The following is a 22,817-nucleotide window of genomic DNA, read 5'->3' on the forward strand; positions in this document are numbered from 1 at the left end:
TACACTATACACTACATAATACACTACATAATACATTACATACTACACAATACACTATATACTACATAATACACTACACTACATAATGCATAATGCACTACATACTACATAATACACCACACTACATACTACATACTACACTATATACTACATAATACACTACACTACATAATGCACAATACACTATATACTACATAATACACTACATAATGCATAATACACTACATAATGCACCTCATAATACATTACATACTACACAATACACTATATACTACATAATACACTACACTACATAATGCATAATACACTACATAATACACTACATAATACATTACATACTACACAATACACTATACACTACATAATACACTACACTACATAATACACAACATACTACACAATACACTATATACTACATAATACACTACATAATACATTACATACTACACAATACACTATATACTACATAATACACTACACTACATTACATACTACACAATACACTATACACTACATAATACACTACATAATACATTACATACTACACAATACACTATATACTACATAATACACTACACTACATAATGCATAATACACTACATACTACATAATACACCACACTACATACTACACTATATACTACATAATACACTACACTACATAATGCACAATACACTATATACTACATAATACACTACACTACACTACATAATGCATAATACACTACATACTACATAATACACCACACTACATACTACATACTACACTATATACTACATAATACACTACACTACATAATGCATAATACACACTGAGATATTTAGCACCAGCGAAATTGCTAGTTGGCCACCTTAAAACTGACTGGAGCTTTTCATTTTACTGTCGTAGCCGCCGTGTTTACTGTTGAGTCATCAGCGTACATGGACACACACAGGCTATATTCAAGATTAGTGGAGGGTCATTAGTAAAAACAGAAAACAATAATAGCCCTAGCCGGCTGCCCTGTGGTACACCACACTTCCATTAAAGAAACCCTCTTGTGTTCTATTAGACAGGCAACTCTCAATCCACGATAGAGGATGAAAATACATAACACCTACATTTTTTTAGAGTTAGGTTATGAGTTAAATAAAAGTTATATATATATATATATATATATATATATATATATATATATATATATATATATATATATATATATATATGTATATATATTTTTTTTAATGATCAATGATATCATAAGTTGCACTGAAGTCAAACTAAACAGATCCACAATCTTTTTATTAATACATTTATTTCAGCCAATCATCAGTCATTTGTGTCAGTGCCAAGCATGTTTTGCATACCCTTCCCTATAAGCATGCTGAAAGTCCGTTGCCAATTTGTTTTCTGTAAAATAACATTGTATTTGGTCAAACACCATTTTTCCCCAAAGTTTGCAAAGCGCCGGTAACAGGTTGATGGGTTGGCTGTTCGAACCATTAAAGGGTGCTGAACTATTCTTGGCCAGCGGAATGACCTTTGCCTCTACTCCAGGGCTGAGGGCACACACACTATCTTTCATAAATGCTTAAACATATTTTCATAAGTACTGTGTCAGGCTGTTCCTCATTACATTATCAGAACAACAACAAAAAAGTCACATCTTCCACATAGGAATCATCGCAAAATCTCTTTGTATGATCGCTTTCACAACTATTTTAAGGTCTAATCTTTGGAAATTTTGTTTTTCCTCTACATTATGATCACTGTGTCTGATGGGTGTGGAAACTGCTTTAAAACACCTTTCTGCATACAGGTACCAGGAAGTGTAATGTAATTATGCGTTAAATATATTAGGGGGGGGGGGGGGGAAACAACATCATCCTTCCTGCTGCATCAAACACACAGAAACATTGCAGGATTTAATTAGTGTTTTCTTCCTGAGAGAGGTGGAGTATTATGCGGAAACACCCAAGGCAGAGCTGTCACTCCAGAGAACATGCTTCCACTGCTCCCAGAGTCCAACCATTCCAGCCGATGCTTGGCATTGTGCATGGTGATCTTAGGCTTGTGTGCGGCTGCTTGGCCATGGAAACCCATTTCATGAAGCTCCCGACTAACAGTTATTGTGCTGACGTTGCCTCCAGAGGCAGTTTGGAACTCGGTAGTGAGTGTTGCAACCGAGGACAGAGGATTTTTTTTACACGCTACATGCTTCAGCACTCGCCGGGTCCCGTTCTGTGAGCTTGAGTGGTCTACCACTTCACGGCTGAGCCGTTGTTGCTCCTAGACGTTTCCACTTCATAACAGTACTTACAGTTGATGGGGCAGCTCTAACAGGGCAGAAATTTGACAAACTGACTTGATGGAAACATGACATCGTATGACGGTGCCACATTGAAAGTCACTGAGTTCTTCAGTACGGGCCATTCTACTGCCAATGTTTGTCTATGGAGATTGCATGGCTGTGTGCTTTATTTTATACACCTGTCAGCAACGGGTTACATTAATGGATAGCCAGGGGCACACTCCAACACCATTTACAAAATAAGCATGTGTGTTTAGTGAGTGTCAGATCAGAAGCAGTAGGGATGAGGGATGTTCTCTTGATAAATTACTTTTTTTATACAGTACCAGTCAAAAGTTACTACTCATTCCAGGGTTTTTCTTTATTGTACCGTTTTCTACATTGTAGAATAATAGTGAAGACGTCAACACTATGAAATAACACACACGAACCACACATGCAGAGATCATTCGTTCACCTACTCTGCGTCTCACAAAGACACGGCGGTTGAAACCAAAAATGTCAAATTTGGACTCCAGACCACCGGTCTAATGTCCATTGCTCGTGTTTCTTGGCCCAAGCAAGTCTCTTCTTCTTATTGATTTCCTTTAGTAGTTGTTTCATTGCAACAATTCCACCATGAAGGCCTGATTCACACAGTCTCCTCTGAACAGTTGATGTTGAGATGTGTCTGTTACTTAAACTCTGTGAAGCATTTATTTGGGCTATAATTTCTGAGGCTGGTAACTCTAATGATCTTATCCTCTGCAGCAGAGGTAACTCTGGGTCTTCCTTTCCTGTGGCGGTCCTCATGAGAGCCAGTTTCATCATAGCGCTTGATGGTTTTTGTGACTGCACTTGAAGAAACGTTCAAGTACTTGAAATTTTCCGTATTGACTGACCTTCATGTCTTAAAGTAATGATGGACTGTCATTTCTCTTTGCTTATTTGAGCTGTTCTTGCCATAATATGGACTTGGTCTTTTACCAAATAGGGCTATCTTCTGTATACCCCCATACCTTGTCACAACACAACTGATTGGCTCAAATGCATTAAGGAAATAAATTCCACAAATTAACTTTTAACAAGGCACATTGAAATGCATTCCAGGTGACTACCTCATGAAGCTGGTTGAGAGAATGCCAAGAGTGTGCAAAGCTGTCATCAAGGCAAAGGGTGGCTACTTTGAAGAATCTCAAATATAAAATATATTTTGATTTGTCTAACACTTTTTTGGTTACTACATGATTCCATATGTGATATTTCATAGTTTTGATGTCTTCACTATTATTCTACAATGTAGAAAATTGTACAAATAAAGAAAAACCCTTGAATGAGTAGGTGCGTCCAAACATTTGACTGGTACTGTATTAGCAAAGACTAGATTAAATTGAGAAAAGTATGATGGGTGAAAATATGATCACTTGATGAGAGGAATGCAAGGATCTGAGCTCAAGCTTTTTTTTTCTCTACTTTCTCAAATCATCAATCAACTAAGAGCATCATCCAGGCATAAAGGACTACACTTCCCATGATTCTCTACAACTGAATCTCTGAAAGATGGTTGACTGCTGGTGACTTTTCTAACAATCCGACCTGAGCATATCTTTGTCAGAACAGCGATATGCCACCTTCTACTTTGAGATACGGAACTACAACAAATTGTTTTGTAATTATTATTATTATTTTTTATTTATTTTCAACGCAGACGGATTCTTTTCGATCAAATTCCAGTCGCATCATGCAGCTCATATTCGTTTTAATTTCTAAGACATTCTAAGGATTGTATCATTCACAACTAAAGTTGCCAAATAACTCTAAATCTAGCGTACAGGACCTGTTTCAAATGATCACCTTATACGCTCAACATAACCACTTCTCCTGCGCTCTCGCTCATCGTTCTTCATTAATAGTCAGTTACCGTGAGACTGGCAGCCATGACCACCACAGTCCTGTTCAGAACTATCGCTATCAAGACTCTGAGCAAGTAGGGGTGATGGGTGTGTGTGTGTGTGTGTGTGTGTGTGTGTGTGTGTGTGTGTGTGTGTGTGTGTGTGTGTGTGTGTGTGTACAGTATTCATGGACTTCCAAATATTTGATTTGTTCTCAAGAGTGTAAAGAAAATGTGAATGAAATATATGATGTAATGTAAAGTATAGTGAAAGGCCTTCAGATAGTTGTTATTACTAACAGTAGTAATGTAAAGCACAGTGAAAGGCCTTCAGATAGTTGTTATTACTAACAGTAGTAATGTAAAGCACAGTGAAAGGCCTTCAGATAGTTGTTATTACTAACAGTAGTAATGTATAACACAGTGAAAGGCCTTCAGATAGTTGTTATTACTAACAGTAGTAATGTAAAGCACAGTGAAAGGCCTTCAGATAGTTGTTATTACTAACAGTAGTAATGTAAAGCACAGTGAAAGGCCTTCAGATAGTTGTTATTACTAACAGTAGTAATGTAAAGCACAGTGAAAGGCCTTCAGATAGTTGTTATTACTAACAGTAGTAATGTAAAGCACAGTGAAAGGCCTTCAGATAGTTGTTATTACTAACAGTAGTAATGTAAAGCACAGTGAAAGGCCTTCAGATAGTTGTTATTACTAACAGTAGTAATGTATAACACAGTGAAAGGCCTTCAGATAGTTGTTATTACTAACAGTAGTAATGTAAAGCACAGTGAAAGGCCTTCAGATAGTTGTTATTACTAACAGTAGTAATGTATAACACAGTGAAAGGCCTTCAGATAGTTGTTATTACTAACAGTAGTAATGTAAAGCACAGTGAAAGGCCTTCAGATAGTTGTTATTACTAACAGTAGTAATGTAAAGTATAGTGAAAGGCCTTCAGATAGTTGTTATTACTAACAGTAGTAATGTAAAGCACAGTGAAAGGCCTTCAGATAGTTGTTATTACTAACAGTAGTAATGTAAAGCACAGTGAAAGGCCTTCAGATAGTTGTTATTACTAACAGTAGTAATGTAAAGCACAGTGAAAGGCCTTCAGATAGTTGTTATTACTAACAGTAGTAATGTAAAGCACAGTGAAAGGCCTTCAGATAGTTGTTATTACTAACAGTAGTAATGTATAACACAGTGAAAGGCCTTCAGATAGTTGTTATTACTAACAGTAGTAATGTAAAGCACAGTGAAAGGCCTTCAGATAGTTGTTATTACTAACAGTAGTAATGTATAACACAGTGAAAGGCCTTCAGATAGTTGTTATTACTAACAGTAGTAATGTATAACACAGTGAAAGGCCTTCAGATAGTTGTTATTACTAACAGTAGTAATGTAAAGCACAGTGAAAGGCCTTCAGATAGTTGTTATTACTAACAGTAGTAATGTATAACACAGTGAAAGGCCTTCAGATAGTTGTTATTACTAACAGTAGTAATGTATAACACAGTGAAAGGCCTTCAGATAGTTGTTATTACTAACAGTAGTAATGTAAAGCACAGTGAAAGGCCTTCAGCTAGTTGTTATTACTAACAGTAGTAATGTAAAGTATAGTGAAAGGCCTTCAGATAGTTGTTATTACTAACAGTAGTAATGTAAAACACAGTGAAAGGCCTTCAGCTAGTTGTTATTACTAACAGTAGTAATGTAAAGCACAGTGAAAGGCCTTCAGATAGTTGTTATTCCTAACAGTAGCCTACACATGTAAAAGCATATGGAGCCGATCATGAGACCTCAGATTTCTGGTGCAGACAAAAGCATGGCAGCGAGAGGTTTGGGCAGCGAGAAGTTTAGGCAGCAGGTAAGGACACAAATGTTTGTGTCCTTACCTTGACAGCAGTCAATGGACAAAGAGACTGCAATCTAATATTTGGTTACCCACTGTCATCAGCCATTCATATTAGTATTTCCTATGCAGAGCATTCCCACCAACCTTCTCAGTGTTTCTGCCATTTGCCTGTCTCCCCATCTAATTGCATTACTGTCTGAATAAAGTTTCAAACCATCTGAAAAAACATGTTTTAAAAAAATATTAGCATAGTTTTAAATTTCACCCCCCCCCAAAAAAAATGTCAAAGTCGTCAAATTGTTTGTGTTCATTTAATGGTCAAAGCATTCTGAATACCCCTGACCTGTGTTCCCTCCTCCCTGGTCATAAGCCTAAACCATGTAAAAAAAAAAATACATAGAATTGCAGGAAAATAGCTTTAAAACTGATTTTTATTTTTTTTTTTTAAATGGGGGAGGACCCACAGTCCCCCCTTCTAGGCAAAATCTCACTCCAAGCTTTCATCAACAGTTGGCAGCCCTGCTCCTACTAACTGTAAACGTACTCTTGATGAGGCACACGGAAAAAACATCTGACCGCGGATGAGTTCTAGACATGATTTGTCTGTCGCAACATGTACTGCAGATCAAATACAATCGGAAATCAAAAATTGCTCAATTCCTCTTCTATGAAATAAACACATTGTAACACGACTCTGTAAACAGACACATTGTAACGCTGTAGCAACGTCACAGTCCTTCCTTCCACCTAGCCTGGGGGTAGTAACAATGTTGCCCTTGGGGACTTTTCACTTAATCCCAATTATGACAGCTGTGTTCATAGGCCTGATATTACAAAGTAGCAATTTGGGGGGAAGGGTGGATGGGGAGGGAGCGTGCACTAGTTCTAGTTTAGATCCCGGAAATATGGATATCGTCCATGGATATGTATATAAGTAAACTCAGCTAGGGGTGCAACTGACATAGACATAGAACTGTCTTACCTTCGAGACGATCAACTCTTCTCCATGTTCAAGACCTCCTTTGAGCTGAAAGCCCCAGGGCGCCCCACCCAGGAGTCGAGCCTCCAGAAACAGCGTCTTTCCTCGGTGTGTGACTGTACTGTAGCTGGGGAGACTGCTATCCATAATCACTAGCACTGCCGAGGAAGCCTGGTCCTGGTGGCTCGGGTCCTATTCAGTCCACCAGACCCACAGCAGAGGGGAAATGATTTCGAAAAGATTGAATAAATGATTTGTTATATTTTCCTTTTCTTATTAAAGTATTCTGCAGCGCATACCGAGAGGGGCATGTCCACTCCTATCAGACAGGCTAAATCATTTCCTAACACTACCGAATCTTAGTCAGCGAATGAAACATGGTTTGCCTTCTCTCTCTCGCCGCAGTCTGTCTGTTGAAACAATTTAACTTCGTTCCAACAGTCAACAACAAGTGGTGAAAATGAAACGCTACACAAACATAACATTAAATGGATGGATCAAACGAAAAAAAATGTTAACTTCAAATGGATTTTGCAGAAATCCCGTGGATAGCTTCACTTCTGATCGTTGGTCAGCCCTCTCCCTCTTACGACTTCATTTTAGCATCACAATAGAATTTGCTACAATCCACTGGGCTGGGAGAAAGGCGAGCGCTCTTCTCTCCTCGGCGAGCTGGTTGCAGCGGGATCAGGTCAATTTGCCCCGTCAGAAAAAAAAACTTTTTGCGCACTAGACACTTGATTCACCTACTTTCTCTAAAAGTTCCACCTAGATTGCCGATAGATTGAGAATATGGACGTACTCAACAGGATAACATTTGAATCAATATTGTTCCCTTGATGCGGTTCAGCATCCCCAGTCCAGTTCCATAGATGCAAAGTGTTGATAATATACTGCAGCAAGGAGAACGGCAAATAAGGTTTTGCCTCCCCCTCCTCTCCACTAGTATTCTACCAGCAGCACAAATGAGGACGCCACGTTCGTATGCTAATGACGAAACCTTCTAAATAAAAGTCCACATTTCTAAATATTACTATGTGGATAGTTCACTCAAATGTATATTGAATTTGAATCAATGGCCACTTGTATTGTGGGAACAAGCTAAAGTGGACTGTTCTCTATGCTACCGCACGGCAAGCGGCACCAGAGTGCCAAGTCTAGGTCCAAGAGGCTTCTAAACAGCTTCTACCCCCAAGCCATAAGACTCCTGAACAGTTAATCAAATGGCTACCCAGACCCCTCTTTTACACTGCTGCTACTCTCTGTTAATAATCTATGCATAGTCACTTTAACTCTACCTACATGTACCTCAATTACCTCGACTAACCAACCGGTGCCCCCTCGCGTTGACTCTGTACCCGGTGCATTGCCCCCCACCCCCTTTTTACACCACTGCTACTCTCTGTTGTTATCATCTATGCATAGTAATTTTAATAACTCTACCTACATGTACATATTCATTACTTGTTACTTTTTATTTCTTATTGTTATCTGTATATTTTGAAACTGCATTGTTGGTTAGGGGCTCGTAAGTAAGCATTTCACTGTAAACCTGTTGTATATTCAGCGCATGTGACTCCTGTCCAATTTTCCTGTCATGCTAAGCATTCAAATTGTAACAAGTACTTTTGGGTGTCTGGGAAAATGTATGGAATTAAAAGTACATGATTTTCTTTAGGAATGTAGCGAAGTAAAAGTAAAAGTTGTCAGAAATATAAATAGTACAGTACAGAACGGTGGACAATAGGTGGCATTTTGAGCGTGTGATAATTATAACCATAAATATGCAACATGTAATTAGTAGCAGTACTTGCATTACATCTTAAAATGATGGATTCCTTAAGCCAGTATGAAAGAGAATAAAAAAGAAACACTACTTCCACATCAGAAACACCTGACATTACACTATCTGGCAATGCATGGGGCTTGTAGTGGACGTGACACTAAACTAGGAATTTTCTCATCGGTGCCTCCATTTTAGAAAACAGTCAGACGGTCGTAGTTGTGGTGTTTACGTGTGCTTATTCTCTAAAGGCAGTCTTATTAGAGGGCAATGCCAATGCGTTTTGTCACAATGGCATACGACAGTATGTTTTATATCAGTTAGAAAGAAAAAATTACGACGGAATTACATTTTTAAAACTACAGAAAATGCCTTTTGCTGACCTTAATGTGATAATCACCACGTCTCTGTGTTGTGCATTATCTTTCAATCTTGTCTGTGTTATGCATTATCTTTCAATCTTGTCTGTGTTATGCATTCTCTTCCAATCTTGTCTGTGTTATGCATTATCTTCCAATCTTGTCTGTGTTATGCATTATCTTTCAATCTTGTCTGTGTTATGCATTATCTTTCAATCTTGTCTGTGTTATTGGTCTACTTGGTCTTTACAGTACACTGCCTATAACTACAAGCCAGGATGTGTTCCACGTACAGTCTATTACAGAGTATTGCATTAGGAGCTATGGAGAGGGCAGGATGAAAAGCCAGCACCTTGTGACACAGTCCCCCTCCAAAACTAACCATATTTGGTTAGTAGAGACCTTACTGAGTATTTCCCACCCCACTTTAGCCGAGACAGGTAGAAAAGTTTTCCCTACAAGCCAATAAGTATCCAATATACCGTGTATTGCATTGCAGTGAATGGAGTGGGTAGAGTAAGGAGGCAGCTGTATTAAATCCATTGCCCAGCACAGGAGACCCATTTAAGTTTTGCAGACTATACAGAGTAAATCCAATAACATATATTTGTATTTTAATAAAAGTGTATTTCTTTAAATATAGCCTACACAATCGCATTCATAATACAAGTATTTGTGTAAACTTTCAAAAATAAATGCTGAAATAAATAACACAATATGTTTTTTTTTTTAATTACGTAAAATTAACAAAACAATTGTACTGCACTGGAGGTAAAAAAAAATATATATATATATATATATATATATATATATTCCCAGTTTAGCATGAATTTGCAGGAGGACTCTTATTTAATAAAAATAAATACGCGATCGTTCTGCCAGCATAATATGCTGCTGCTAGGAGAACGGTAATCTCCTCTCAGTCAATGATTGAAGTAGGGTAGTGCGCATGTGCTGAGAGGAGTAGTCTACGGTCGTCACTAGTTACCACAGCAACAAAGTCATAAGCCCTGCCCATTTCTACAATTTCTCGTTTTAAAATGTAATATTATATCTAACCTCAATCACTTTGTGATTGTGATAACTAGTGGAAAGCGTAGCCTACCCGGCCCGCTTCTTAAAAATTCAAACTGCCGAGATGGTACAGAAATCAAATTACATACGTGCTTTAGTTTATTCAACACCGTGAAATGTCTTTTTTTAAACTATCCTGACACACATACTGGAAGCGCAAACACAGCATCCATCCCACGCCATCATTGTGTTTGTGTTGTGGCTAAATGTCTATTGATTGCGTTATCGAAATTCAAAATCAGGGGTGAATAACAGAATATGAATTTACCGCTTTTGTATTTTGTTTTAAGTTTTATTAAATCGTATTAGTCCTGTGTACATGATATCTATGGTATACATCGTACCAACTTGCAGGTGCCCTGCAGGTTCCTTCTCGACAATACAACAATAAGAAATAATACAAGATAAGAATATGAACATGAAGTAAATGGTAGTAGAATATAATCAATATTTTAGCATCAGTAGAATACAGGAAGGAACTATTTACAGTCCAATATTTGCAGATGTATTGGGGGGGGGGAGGGGGGGGGGGTGTAGACCTATGACTAAATCCAACAGGCTTTTTACACTGGGCACACACTAGTTGAATCTACGTTGTTTCCACATTATTTCAGTGAAATTAAGTTAAACCAACGTGTAATAGACATTGAATTGACGTCTGTGCCCAGTAGGTTATGTGGTTCCTTATAAGTGTAAGGACACCTGTTGAGAGTATTAGAGTGAGCTGGTATTAAAGGAGTAGTCTGGATAGATGTGACACCTTACCTGACATTAGCAAATCTCTTTAAAAAAAAAAGAAAAACTACATATTAGGTTTTCTCAAATTTTCAGGTTATCCCTGTCTTATTTATGTCAGTCAGACGTGTACTGGTTAGATGACCACCGTGTTGGTTAGGCTTTCACAGTTCACACACGTTGCACCAGTTTCCAACTAAGAGGGAGTGTGTTTACACTAATCTGCATTCCTTTGTTCCTGTGTTGAAATGGAGGAAATGAATCAGCTATAAACCAATTGCCTCACCTCTCACACTGAGATGTAGATAACCGATCAGTCTGACAGAAAATGAAAATATTCTATTCTACAATTACACTCTATTATAATTACATTATTCTTGGGTAGACCAACACAGGGCTTGCTACGACTCTCAGTGTCTACAAAAAAAGGCCTCTGTCTGCTTGTCAATGTTACTGTATTGATGCAATAAGTCAGCATGGAGATGCTATTGAAAGTGTCTGTGGTTGTGTTGACGAACTGTGGTGATAAACACCCATCTTCGTCCGCTGTTTTAATGACCACCGTAGAGGCCTTCCTGGCTCCTGTTCAGACCAATGAGGTCACCGGGTACCGGTACAGTCAGGAATGTTTCCTAACTGTGAGCTGCTCGATTTTGTAGTGGGAGGGTTCTCACATTGTCTGAACACCAGTTCCTCTATCCATGGAACCCAGAGTCAATTTTGAAGTGTGTTTGGGGGATGGGGGGGGGCATGTGTGTGTGTGTACATTTGTGTGCATGTGTGGCAGGAGGGAGGTTATGTGGTGTGTGGTGTATATTTAAGATGGCTTACAGGATGTTTGGTAGGTGAGATTACCCCTGATGGACCCCTGATGGATCCCTGATGGATCCCTGATGGACCCCTGATGGACCCCTGATGGATCCCTGATGGACCCCTGATGGACCCCTGATGGACCCCTGATAGACCCCTGATGGACCCCTGATGGGCCCCTGATGGACCCCTGATGGACCCCTGATGGACCGCTGATGGATCCCTGATGGACCCCTGATGGACCGCTGATGGATCCCTGATGGACCCCTGATGGACCCCTGATGGACCCCTGATGGACCGCTGATGGATCCCTGATGGACCCCTGATGGACCGCTGATAGGCCCCTGATGGGCCCCTGGTGGGCCCCTGATGGATCCCTGATGGACCCCTGATGGGCCCCTGATGGATCCCTGATGTACCCCTGATGGGCCCCTGATGAACCCCTGATGGACCCCTGATGGGCCCCTGGTGGGCCCCTGATGGACCCCTGATGGACCCCTGATGGACCCCTGATGGATCCCTGATGGACCCCTGATGGGTCCCTGGTGGGCCCCTGTTGGGCCCCGGATTGACCCCTGATGGACCCCTGGTGGGCCCCTAGTGGACCCCTTATGGGCCCCTGATGGACCCCTGATGGATCCCTGATGGGCCCCTGATGGACCCCTGATGGACCCCTGGTGGATCCCTGATGGGCCCCTGATGGACCCCTGATGGACCCCTGATGGACCGCTGATGGATCCCTGATGGACCCCTGATGGACCGCTGATAGGCCCCTGATGGGCCCCTGGTGGGCCCCTGATGGATCCCTGATGGACCCCTGATGGGCCCCTGGTGGGCCCCTGATGGATCCCTGATGTACCCCTGATGGGCCCCTGATGAACCCCTGATGGACCCCTGATGGGCCCCTGGTGGGCCACTGATGGACCCCTGATGGACCCCTGATGGACGCCTGATGGGCACCTGGTGGGCCCCTGATGGGCCCCTGGTGGGCCCCTGATGGACCCCTGATGGACCCCTGATGGGCCCCTGATGAACCCCTGATGGACCCCTGATGGGCCCCTGGTGGGCCACTGATGGACCCCTGATGGACCCCTGATGGACGCCTGATGGGCACCTGGTGGGCCCCTGATGGGCCCCTGGTGGGCCCCTGATGGACCCCTGATGGACCCCTGATGGACCCCTGATGGATCCCTGATGGGCCCCTGATGGACCCCTGATGGACCCCTGGTGGATCCCTGATGGGCCCCTGATGGACCCCTGATGGACCCCTGATGGACCGCTGATGGATCCCTGATGGACCCCTGATGGACCGCTGATAGGCCCCTGATGGGCCCCTGATGGACCCCTGATGGATCCCTGATGGACCCCTGATGGACCCCTGATGGATCCCTGATGGACCCCTGATGTACCCCTGATGGGCCCGGATTGACCCCTGATGGACCCCTGGTGGGCCCCTAGTGGACCCCTTATGGGCCCCTGATGGACCCCTGATGGACGCCTGATGGGCACCTGGTGGGCCCCTGATGGACCCCTGATGGATCCCTGATGGACCCCTGATGGACCCCTGATGGATCCCTGATGGACCCCTGATGGGCCCCTGGTGGGCCCCTGATGGATCCCTGATGTACCCCTGGTGGGCCCCTGATGGACCCCTGATGGACCCCTGATGGACGCCTGATGGGCCCCTGGTGGGCCCCTGATGGGCCCCTGGTGGGCCCCTGATGGACCTCTGATGGATCCCTGATGGACCCCTGATGGATCCCTGATGGACCCCTGATGGGTCCCTGGTGGGCCCCGGATTGACCCCTGATGGATCCCTGATGGGCCCCTGATGGACCCCTGATGGACCCCTGGTGGATCCCTGATGGACCCCTGATGGACCCCTGGTGGATCCCTGATGGGCCCCTGATGGACCCCTGATGATTTGTGCCCTCCAACAACAGACATGTCATCAGTAGCCTATACAAGCTAATAGCGAATGGCGGAAGAGGTTCGTGAGGCTACGTTTTTAATATCCCAGGTAGCCTACTACGGTTGTTAAGCGGATTAACGTGGTTTATTTTAGGAGTTGATAAATAAATAAAGAAACACTACGAATCTGGGATCCTCCTCTTTTTATTAGTGGCCATTCAAAACTCTATTTTTTTTGGACAAGCAATTGCGCAATGATTGGGCTTATAAGAACACGTTTTGCCTGATCTCTCAAACCCTGGGGTCCTATAAGCTTATTATAGAAAGTTATTTGGGCAACTTTAGTTATGATAGAAACCTTAGAATGTCTTTGAGATCAAAACATATATGTGATTCATGGTGTACTCTTTCTTGTTCTGCACAGCCAGTGCAAGGGCCTAATATTCTCACCCATCAGACTATACTCGTTGTAATCTTGACTACTAAGTAATGTGTGTGAAATCATTTGATTTAGAACGGGCCATTATCAGCAAGGTATGCACCTGTAGGAACAGGGGTAGGAGGGAAAGAAAAACAACATGTCATCCGTATGCACTCGAATAGCGAATGGAGACGCTTTTCCTAGCCACTGTGCTTCTACACCCGCATTGCTTGCTGTTTGGGGTTTTAGGCTGGGTTTCTGTACAGCACTTTGTGACATCTGCTGATTTAAAATCGTCTTCATAAATATATTTAAGTGATTTTCCCGGGGTTAATTTTCATGACAGCCAGGTTGGCTATGCTGGTTGTAAACCGAAGCAATGTCAAATCAAATCAAATCAAATTTTATTTGTCACGTACACATGGTTAGCAGATGTTAATGCGAGTGTAGCGAAATGCTTGTGCTTCTAGTTCCGACAATGCAGTAATAACCAACGAGTAATCTAGCTAACAATTCCAAAACTACTACCTTATAGACACAAGTGTAAGGGGATAAAGAATATGTACATAAAGATATATGGATGAGAGATGGTACAGAGCGGCATAGGCAAGATGCAGTAGATGGTATCGAGTAGTACAGTATATACATATGAGATGAGTATGTAAACAAAGTGGCATAGTTTAAAGTGGCTAGTGATACATGTATTACATAAAGATGCAGTAGATGATATAGAGTACAGTATATACATATACATATGAGATGAATAATGTAGGGTATGTAAACATTATATTAGGTAGCATTGTTTAAAGTGGCTAGTGATGTATTTTACATCAATTCCCATCAATTCCCATTATTAAAGTGGCTGGAGTTGAGTCAGTGTGTTGGCAGCAGCCACTCAATGTTAGTGGTGGCTGTTTAACAGTCTGATGGCCTTGAGATAGAAGCTGTTTTTCAGTCTCTCGGCCCCAGCTTTGATGCACCTGTACTGACCTCGCCTTCTGGATGATAGCGGGGTGAACAGGCAGTGGCTCGGGTGGTTGATGTCCTTGATGATCTTTATGGCCTTCCTGTGACATCGAGTGGTGTAGGTGTCCTGGAGGGCAGGTAGTTTGCCCCCGGTGATGCGTTGTGCAGACCTCACTACCCTCTGGAGAGCCTTACGGTTGTGGGCGGAGCAGTTGCCGTACCAGGCCCGACAGGATGCTCTCGATTGTGCATCTGTAGAAGTTTGTGAGTGCTTTTGGTGACAAGCCGAATTTCTTCAGCCTCCTGAGGTTGAAGAGGCGCTGCTGCGCCTTCTTCACGGTGCTGTCTGTGTGGGTGGACCAATTCAGTTTGTCTGTGATGTGTACGCCGAGGAACTTAAAACTTGCTACCCTCTCCACTACTGTTCCATCGATGTGGATAGGGGGGTGCTCCCTCTGCTGTTTCCTGAAGTCCACAATCATCTCCTTAGTTTTGTTGACGTTGAGTGTGAGGTTATTTTCCTGACACCACACTCCGAGGGCCCTCACCTCCTCCCTGTAGGCCGTCTCGTCGTTGTTGGTAATCAAGCCTACCACTGTTGTGTCGTCCGCAAACTTGATGATTGAGTTGGAGGCGTGCGTGGCCACGCAGTCGTGGGTGAACAGGGAGTACAGGAGAGGGCTCAGAACGCACCCTTGTGTTTAATATTAGCAGTTGAGAAAAAATATAAAGCTGGGGTCCTCCTCTTTTTAATAGAGGCCATCAAAATCAGTGGTAGAAAAAGTACCCAATTGTCATACTTGAGTAAAAGTAAAGATACTTTGATAGAAAATGACTCAAGTAAAAGTGAAAGTCACCCAGTAAAATATTACCTGAGTAAAAGTCTAAAGTATTGGGTTTTAAATATACTTAAGTATCGAAAGTAAATGTAATTGCTAAAATATACTTAATTATCAAAAGTAAAAGTTTTTTGTTAGCAAACCAGACGGTACAATTTAGAATTTGTTATTATTTACGTATAGCCAGGGGAACACTCCAACACTCAGACATCATTTACAAGCAAATCAGTGTGTGTGTGTGAGTGTGTGAGTGTGTGTGAGTGTGTGTGTGTGTGTGCGTGAGTGTGTGTGTGTGTGTGTGTGTGTGTGTGTGTGTGTGAGTGTGTTGAAAGACTGGTCTTGAGAATAAAATACACATCTTATATAAGAATGGACCAGACAGACGCAATGCTTAAATAACAGACAGATGGAAGGTTTATTATATGCATCAGTGTGACAAAATTGTTAGATTGTATTTTATTTATTTATTTCATATATTTTTTTTTTTTACATATCCTGGGTTCTGCTATACAGTGCATTCAGTAAGTATTCAGACCCCCTTTTTCCACATTTTGTTACAGCCTTATTCTAAAATTGATTATGAAATAGTTTTTTCACCTCATCAATCTACACACAATACCCCATCATGACAAAAAAACAGGTGTTTATTTTGTTGTTGTTGCTAAAACAACAAAATGTGGGTGTGAACATTTTCCCTGAAGGCATTGTATGCATGTCTTTGTTTTGCAAGTCTTCCCCAAAAAATAAAATAATACATAATAATAAATAATCAATAAAAATAACAGTAAGATAATGAACCATTTTCCAAAAAGATGGTTTTCCTGAAATACTGTACGCTATTAACAATTGTAACAATGATATTACCATGTTATTAACACATTTATAGTAAGGTTTATTTGCACTTCTACACATTTGCAGCTAAAAGCTGCAATTGAGGTATACATAAAAAATAAAAAGCAGATTAAGGGGCAACTCAAGAGTTGATTGAAGAGTTCAAGAGTTGAAGAGTTGATTGAAGAGTTGATTCAAGAGTTGATTCAAGAGTTGATTCAAGAGTTGATTGTCGTAAAGGACGGGAGTGGTGAATTTTGGTAGAATTTGAATGTTTTGCTTGGGTTAATCTGCTTTGCGCTTTCTACTATGCAAAGCTCATGAAGTGTCTGTCCTTTGCTCGGTGATGGCCAGAGGATGGCGATGTTGAGTTACATGAGGACATCTCATGCATTAGCAAGCAAGGGCCTGGGAATGCTGAATTCAGACGGAAAGGGAATTCCTATTGATTTCCACATGCCAACATATACGTGGCATGGTGTTAGAATCAATCCACTGCTATCAGTTGTGTTGTGACAAAGTAGGGTTGGTATACAGAAGATAGCCCTATTTATGTCCAAGTCCATATTATGGCAAGAACAGCTCAAATAAGTAAAGAGAAAAGACAGTCCATCAATACTTTAAGACATGAAGGTCAGTCAATACGGAACATTTCAAGTATTTGAATGTTTCTTCAAGTGCAGTGGCAAAAACCATCAAGCGCTATGATGAAACTAGCTCTCATGAGGACCGCCACAGGAAAGGAAGACCCAGAGTTACCTCTGCAGCAGAGGATAAGTTCATTAGAGTTACCAGCCTCAGATTGCAGCCCAAATAAATGCTCCATAGGGTTCAAGTAACAGACACATCTCAACATCAACTGTTCAGAGGAGACTGATTGAATCAGGCCTTCATGGTGGAATTGCTGTAAAGAAACCACCACTAAAGAAACACCAATAAGAAGAAGAGACTTGCTTGGGCCAAGAAACACGAGCAATGGACATTAGACCGGTGGAAATTGGTCCTTTGGTCTGATGAGTCCAAATTTGAGATTTTTGCTTCCAACCACCTTGTCTTTGTGAGACACAGAGTAGGTGAATGGATGATCTCCGTATGTGTGCTTCCCACCGTGAAGCATGGAGGAGGAGGAGGTGGGATGGTGCTTTGCTGGTGACACTGTCAGTGATTTATTTAAAATATCTGCCCTGCTAGAGCTGCCCCCAGTCAACTATAAGTGCTGTTATTATGAAGTGGAAACTTCCAGGACAACAACAGCTCAGCTGAAAGTGGTAGGCCACAGAAGCTCCCAGAACGGGACCGCTAAGAGCTGTAAAAATCGTTTGTCCTCGGTTGCAACACTAACTACAGAGATCCAGACTGCCTCTGGAAGCAACGTCAGCATAAAAACTGTTAGTTGGGAGCTTCATGAAATGGGTTTCCATGGTGGAGCAGCCCCACACAAGCCTAAGATCACCATGCACAATGCCAAGCGTCGGCTGGAGTGGTGTAAAGTTAGCGGCCATTGGACTCTGGAGCAGTGGAAACACATTCTCTGTAGAGATGAATCACGCTTCACCATCTATCAGTCCGAGGGACGTATCTGGGTTTGGCGGATGCCAGGAAAAACGCTACCTGCCCCAATGCATAGCGCAACTGTAAACTTTGGTGGAGGAGGAATAATGGTCTGGTGCTGTTTTTCATGGTTCGGGCCCCTTAGTTCCAGTGAAGAGAAATCTTAATGCTACAGCATACTATGACATTCTAGACGATTCTGTGCTTCCAACTTTGTGGCATCAGTTTGGGGAAAGCCCTTTCCTGTTTCAGCATGACAATGCCCCACCGTGTACAAAGTGAGGATCATACAGAAATTATTTGTCAAGATCAGTGTGGAAGATCTTGACTGGTCTGCACAAAGCCCTGACCTCAACCTCATGAAACACCTTTGGGATGAATTGAAACGCCGAATGCGAGCCAGGCTTAATCGCCCAACAACATCCACAAACTGTTGGTCATGTCGTGTATATGTCCAAATACAATAAAATAAAACATTTTATTTCTGTGTTTACTTCCAGACTGTTTCTTGACTTTCCCCACTATCATCCATTGAGAAGTTCCCATAAATAACAGGACATAAGTGTTGTGTTATTTGAGTCAGTGCACTCTGCCTGCATGCTTAGCTCAGTGCTCTGAAACAGCAGAAGGGGCACTGACCCTGCAGCTATGCAGTCTGGGATTGATGATGTCACAGACAGCGAGAGAGTGGTCTCCCAGGCTAGCGCCAGGTCCTTCGCACAATCACAGATCTCTAGTTTTGATCACATGTAGCACCTTAAAACTGTTTCTTGTTGCTAAAACTGGCTATTATAGCATCACTTGTAGGACATTGATATGGAATGGAATGTGGAACCAATGGAATTGTTTTAGTGATTCTATTTCTGTGTTCTGGATTCTTTCCTTACTAGGACTTTTTATAGACTGTCCCTACTGAAGGTCAGTGGAAGCTACAGTGAAATCACAGACAGTATGAGGAGTGGTATGTTTTATTAATAGTATATATGAGAGCGAGAGAGAGAGAGAGAGAGAGAGAGAGAGAGAGAGAGAGAGAGAGAGAGAGAGAGAGAGAGAGAGAGAGAGAGAGAGAGAGAGAGAGAGAGAGAGAGAGAGAGAGAGAGAGAGAGAGAGAGACAGAGACAGAGACAGAGAGAGAGAGAGACAGAGACAGAGAGAGAGAGAGAGAGAGAGAGAGACAAAGAGACAGAGACAGAGAGAGAGAGAGAGACAGAGACAGAGATAGAGAGAGAGGCAGCAAACAGGCTTCAAGGTACACAGAGAATAGTTTATTGTAACAATGACAGACAGTTACCTCATAGCAGAGTGATACACACATAGATATATACTGCACCTAAATGTTCTACCTTCTGATTCTGTGGGTTCTGTCCATTTTCTAGGTCTTTGCTTCCACTCTGGATAGCCTACAAGGGTTAGGATATCATTCCTACTGTGTGCCAAAGCACGTAATTCCGTGTGCTAGAGAACATAATTCCTCCTTATTAGTTTACACACGTTTGCTGAATATTTGGCCAATTTTCCCAAAACAAACACAGAACTCTACAAATCTCTAGCAAGAGTAAACAATTCATTCAAAACTGTTTTACACACACACACACTGGAGCAAAAAAGTATTTAGTCAGCCACCAATTGTGCAAGTTCTCCCACTTAAAAAGATGAGAGAGGCCTGCAATTTTCATCATAGGTACACTGCAACTATAACAGACAAAATGAGGAAAACAAATCCAGAAAATCACATTGTAGGATTTTTAATGAATTTATTTGCAAATTATGATGGAAAATAAGTATTTGGTCACCTACAAACAAGCAAGATTTCTGGCTCTCACAGACTTGTAACTTCTTCTTTAAGAGGCTCCTCTGTCCTCCACTCGTTACCTGTATTAATGGCACCTGGCACTTGCACAATTGGTGGCTGACTAAATACTTTTTTGCCCCACTGTATCTATGTGAATAGATCTGTCTACCAACAACACACTGATGTACTCAACACAAAACACAACTATGAATATCTCATCAGTACTGTAGGTTTATGCCATTTGCATTTTCAGTGTTACACTGTAGCCGGTTGTAAAATATTACAGTAATGTATACCTACTCAAATATACATAAATAAAAACACACAAATGCAATACAGTAACAAAAACTGTAATTTATTCCAAAATGTTGTGTTTTTTTTAACACTTGTGTTTTCAATGTAACACATTCCAAACCCAACAGGAGAAAACCAGGATAAACATTCAGTAAGATAAAGGGTTTTCTGTACAACAAAAAAAACATGCAAAATGTAAGAACAATTACATTTGGCTGCATCCGGCCTCCTATTTTGGTCTGGCCACAGAACCTCATCTATATGACAAGCCATGTTCTCCCTGGCTTAAACAGCGGGGGAAAGAATGTTCTGGAGTGACGGATCCAGCCGCTGAAAGCCCCCACATCAAAGTCACCACATCCATCATCCATTGGCTGGAGAAGAGGCATGCGTGCGAGGGGATGGTGGTCGTACACCTTCCATCATCCATGCCAAAAAAAAACCTCTTCAACTGGGTTTAGAAATGGGGAATATAGTGGGAGGTATAGAACAATACATTGTGGGAGGTCGATGAACCAGTTGCGGACCAGAGCAGCCCGGTGGAAACTCACGGTATCCCTGACGACAATATCCCTGGGCTGCTCTGGTCCACCCCTCTGCTGTAGTGTAGTGCAGGAATGTGACGAGAAGGGCGGTGTTGTAGGGACCAAGGTTGGCATGGTGATGGAGAACGCCTTGCTGGCTAACGGCTGCGCCACACGGTGATATTCCCCTCACGCTGTCCAGGGACATTCACAATGGTGGCCAATAATGTTCCGTCCCCGTCCCCTTCTTTTGGCTAGGTTGAAGCCAGCCTCGTTAAAGTAAATATAAACGTGCTGAATTGCAGCGGCATCCAGCGCCAAGACTCTCTGAAACAGACAAGATGTGACATAGACCCAGAGCAGTCAATATGGTGAGGCACAATACACTGGATTACAGCACTGTAATGGGTCTATACAGTGCTGATATGATAGTAAATTCACAGTGTAGTACTTACTTGCACATATTCATAGCTCTGTTCTGTAACCCTCTCTGAGTTTCACTCAAATGGCTCCCCTGTAGACCTGTTTCATGCGGATTCGGTTGTGCTGTAACACACGGTCCAATAGAGACAAGCCCACCTGGTGACTGTTATTGAATATTGTGTTGTCTGCAATTATGTGGTTCGGGATTTCTCCTAGTCTAATGGTATCGTTTGCCAACATCATGTTCACAATAGCCGGTCTCCTGTTCTGGTGTGAACAGCCGGAGTCTTCCACCATGGCCTGGCCGTCTCCTGTTCTGGTGTGAACAGCCGGAGTCTTCCACCATGGCCTGGCCGTCTCCTGTTCTGGTGTGAACAGCCGGAGTCTTCCACCATGGCCTGGCCGTCTCCTGTTCTGGTGTGAACAGCCGGAGTCTTCCACCATGGCCTGGCCGTCTCTCAGTTCTGAAGAACATCCACAAATATGATATGATTGGCTACAGTATGCTAACTGTAACATTGGCCAACAATCACTGAGTAACATAGGCCTACTGGTATGTCAGTATACATACATACATAAAGAGCATAGTGTAGATGGTGGGTAACTTACCGGTTCTCATTTCGGAATGTACGGATGATCGATGCAACCTTGTAGAGGCTCAGGTTGGGCTGAACTCTCTGACCAGTCGCCCTTATACTCAATCCATGGTTGAGCACATGGTCAACCAATGTGGTCCTGATCTCACCTGAGACAACTGTCCTTCCTCATCCTCCTCGTCCTCCTCTTCCTCTCACTCCTTCACCTCTAGCTCTTGTTTCACCATTGACTTCCATTTTCCTCCAGAACAGGAGAGCTCATCTGTGGCCTTTTATAGTGCTAAAACTCTGATTTCTAAGTGAACAATTCAGCAGCGAGTGTTTACACCTGTGAGGAGTGGGTGTTGCCAATTGGTGCATAGAGCTTGGCATTGTGATTGGTGTTGCTTTCCAAAGGGACTAAAGAGATTTTAATTGTGAATGCTGTGCCTAATGTGTGTAGTGTTTTGCAAAAAGTGTGATATAGAATTAAAAACTGAGTGTAAAGCAGAAATTGTGCTTGCAATTTTACAGACTTGGTTTAGGGATTTGGTACATGAGTTTCAGGTTTTGGTGATTGCGTTTCAAGTTCGGTGGGAGAGGTCAGCATGGTGGGAGGGGTCAGCATGGTGAGAGGGGTCACATGGTGAGAGGGGTGAGCATTGTGAGAGGGGTCAGCACGGTGAGAGGGGTAGCATCCAAACATCACACATCCTCCTCCCTCATGTGGTACCTCCTCATCACACATCCTCCTCATAACCCCAGCGTTATGAGACCCCAGCGTTATGAGACCCCAGCGTTATGAGACCCCAGCGTTATGAGACCCCAGCGTTATAAGACCCCAGCATTATAAGACCCCAGTGTTAACACCCCAGCGTTATAAGACCCCAGCATTATAAGACCCCAGTGTTAACACCCCAGCGTTAACACCCCAG

General features: G+C 42.4%; 1 protein-coding gene across 1 annotated transcript in view; it reads right to left on the reverse strand.

The window, feature by feature from the left end:
• Nucleotides 1-7,852, reverse strand: part of LOC139408277 (protein Shroom3-like) — a 150,203-nt gene extending 142,351 nt beyond the window's left edge. The window contains exon 1 of the mRNA XM_071151981.1: nt 6,998-7,852. Coding sequence (XP_071008082.1) covers nt 6,998-7,141 — 144 coding nt within the window. The 5' untranslated portion in view covers nt 7,142-7,852. The remainder of the gene's footprint in view (nt 1-6,997) is intronic.
• Between the last annotated feature and the right edge of the window lie 14,965 nt (nt 7,853-22,817).

The sequence above is a fragment of the Oncorhynchus clarkii genome, chromosome 5 (genome assembly GCF_045791955.1).
Source record: "Oncorhynchus clarkii lewisi isolate Uvic-CL-2024 chromosome 5, UVic_Ocla_1.0, whole genome shotgun sequence".
Taxonomy (NCBI): domain Eukaryota; kingdom Metazoa; phylum Chordata; class Actinopteri; order Salmoniformes; family Salmonidae; genus Oncorhynchus; species Oncorhynchus clarkii.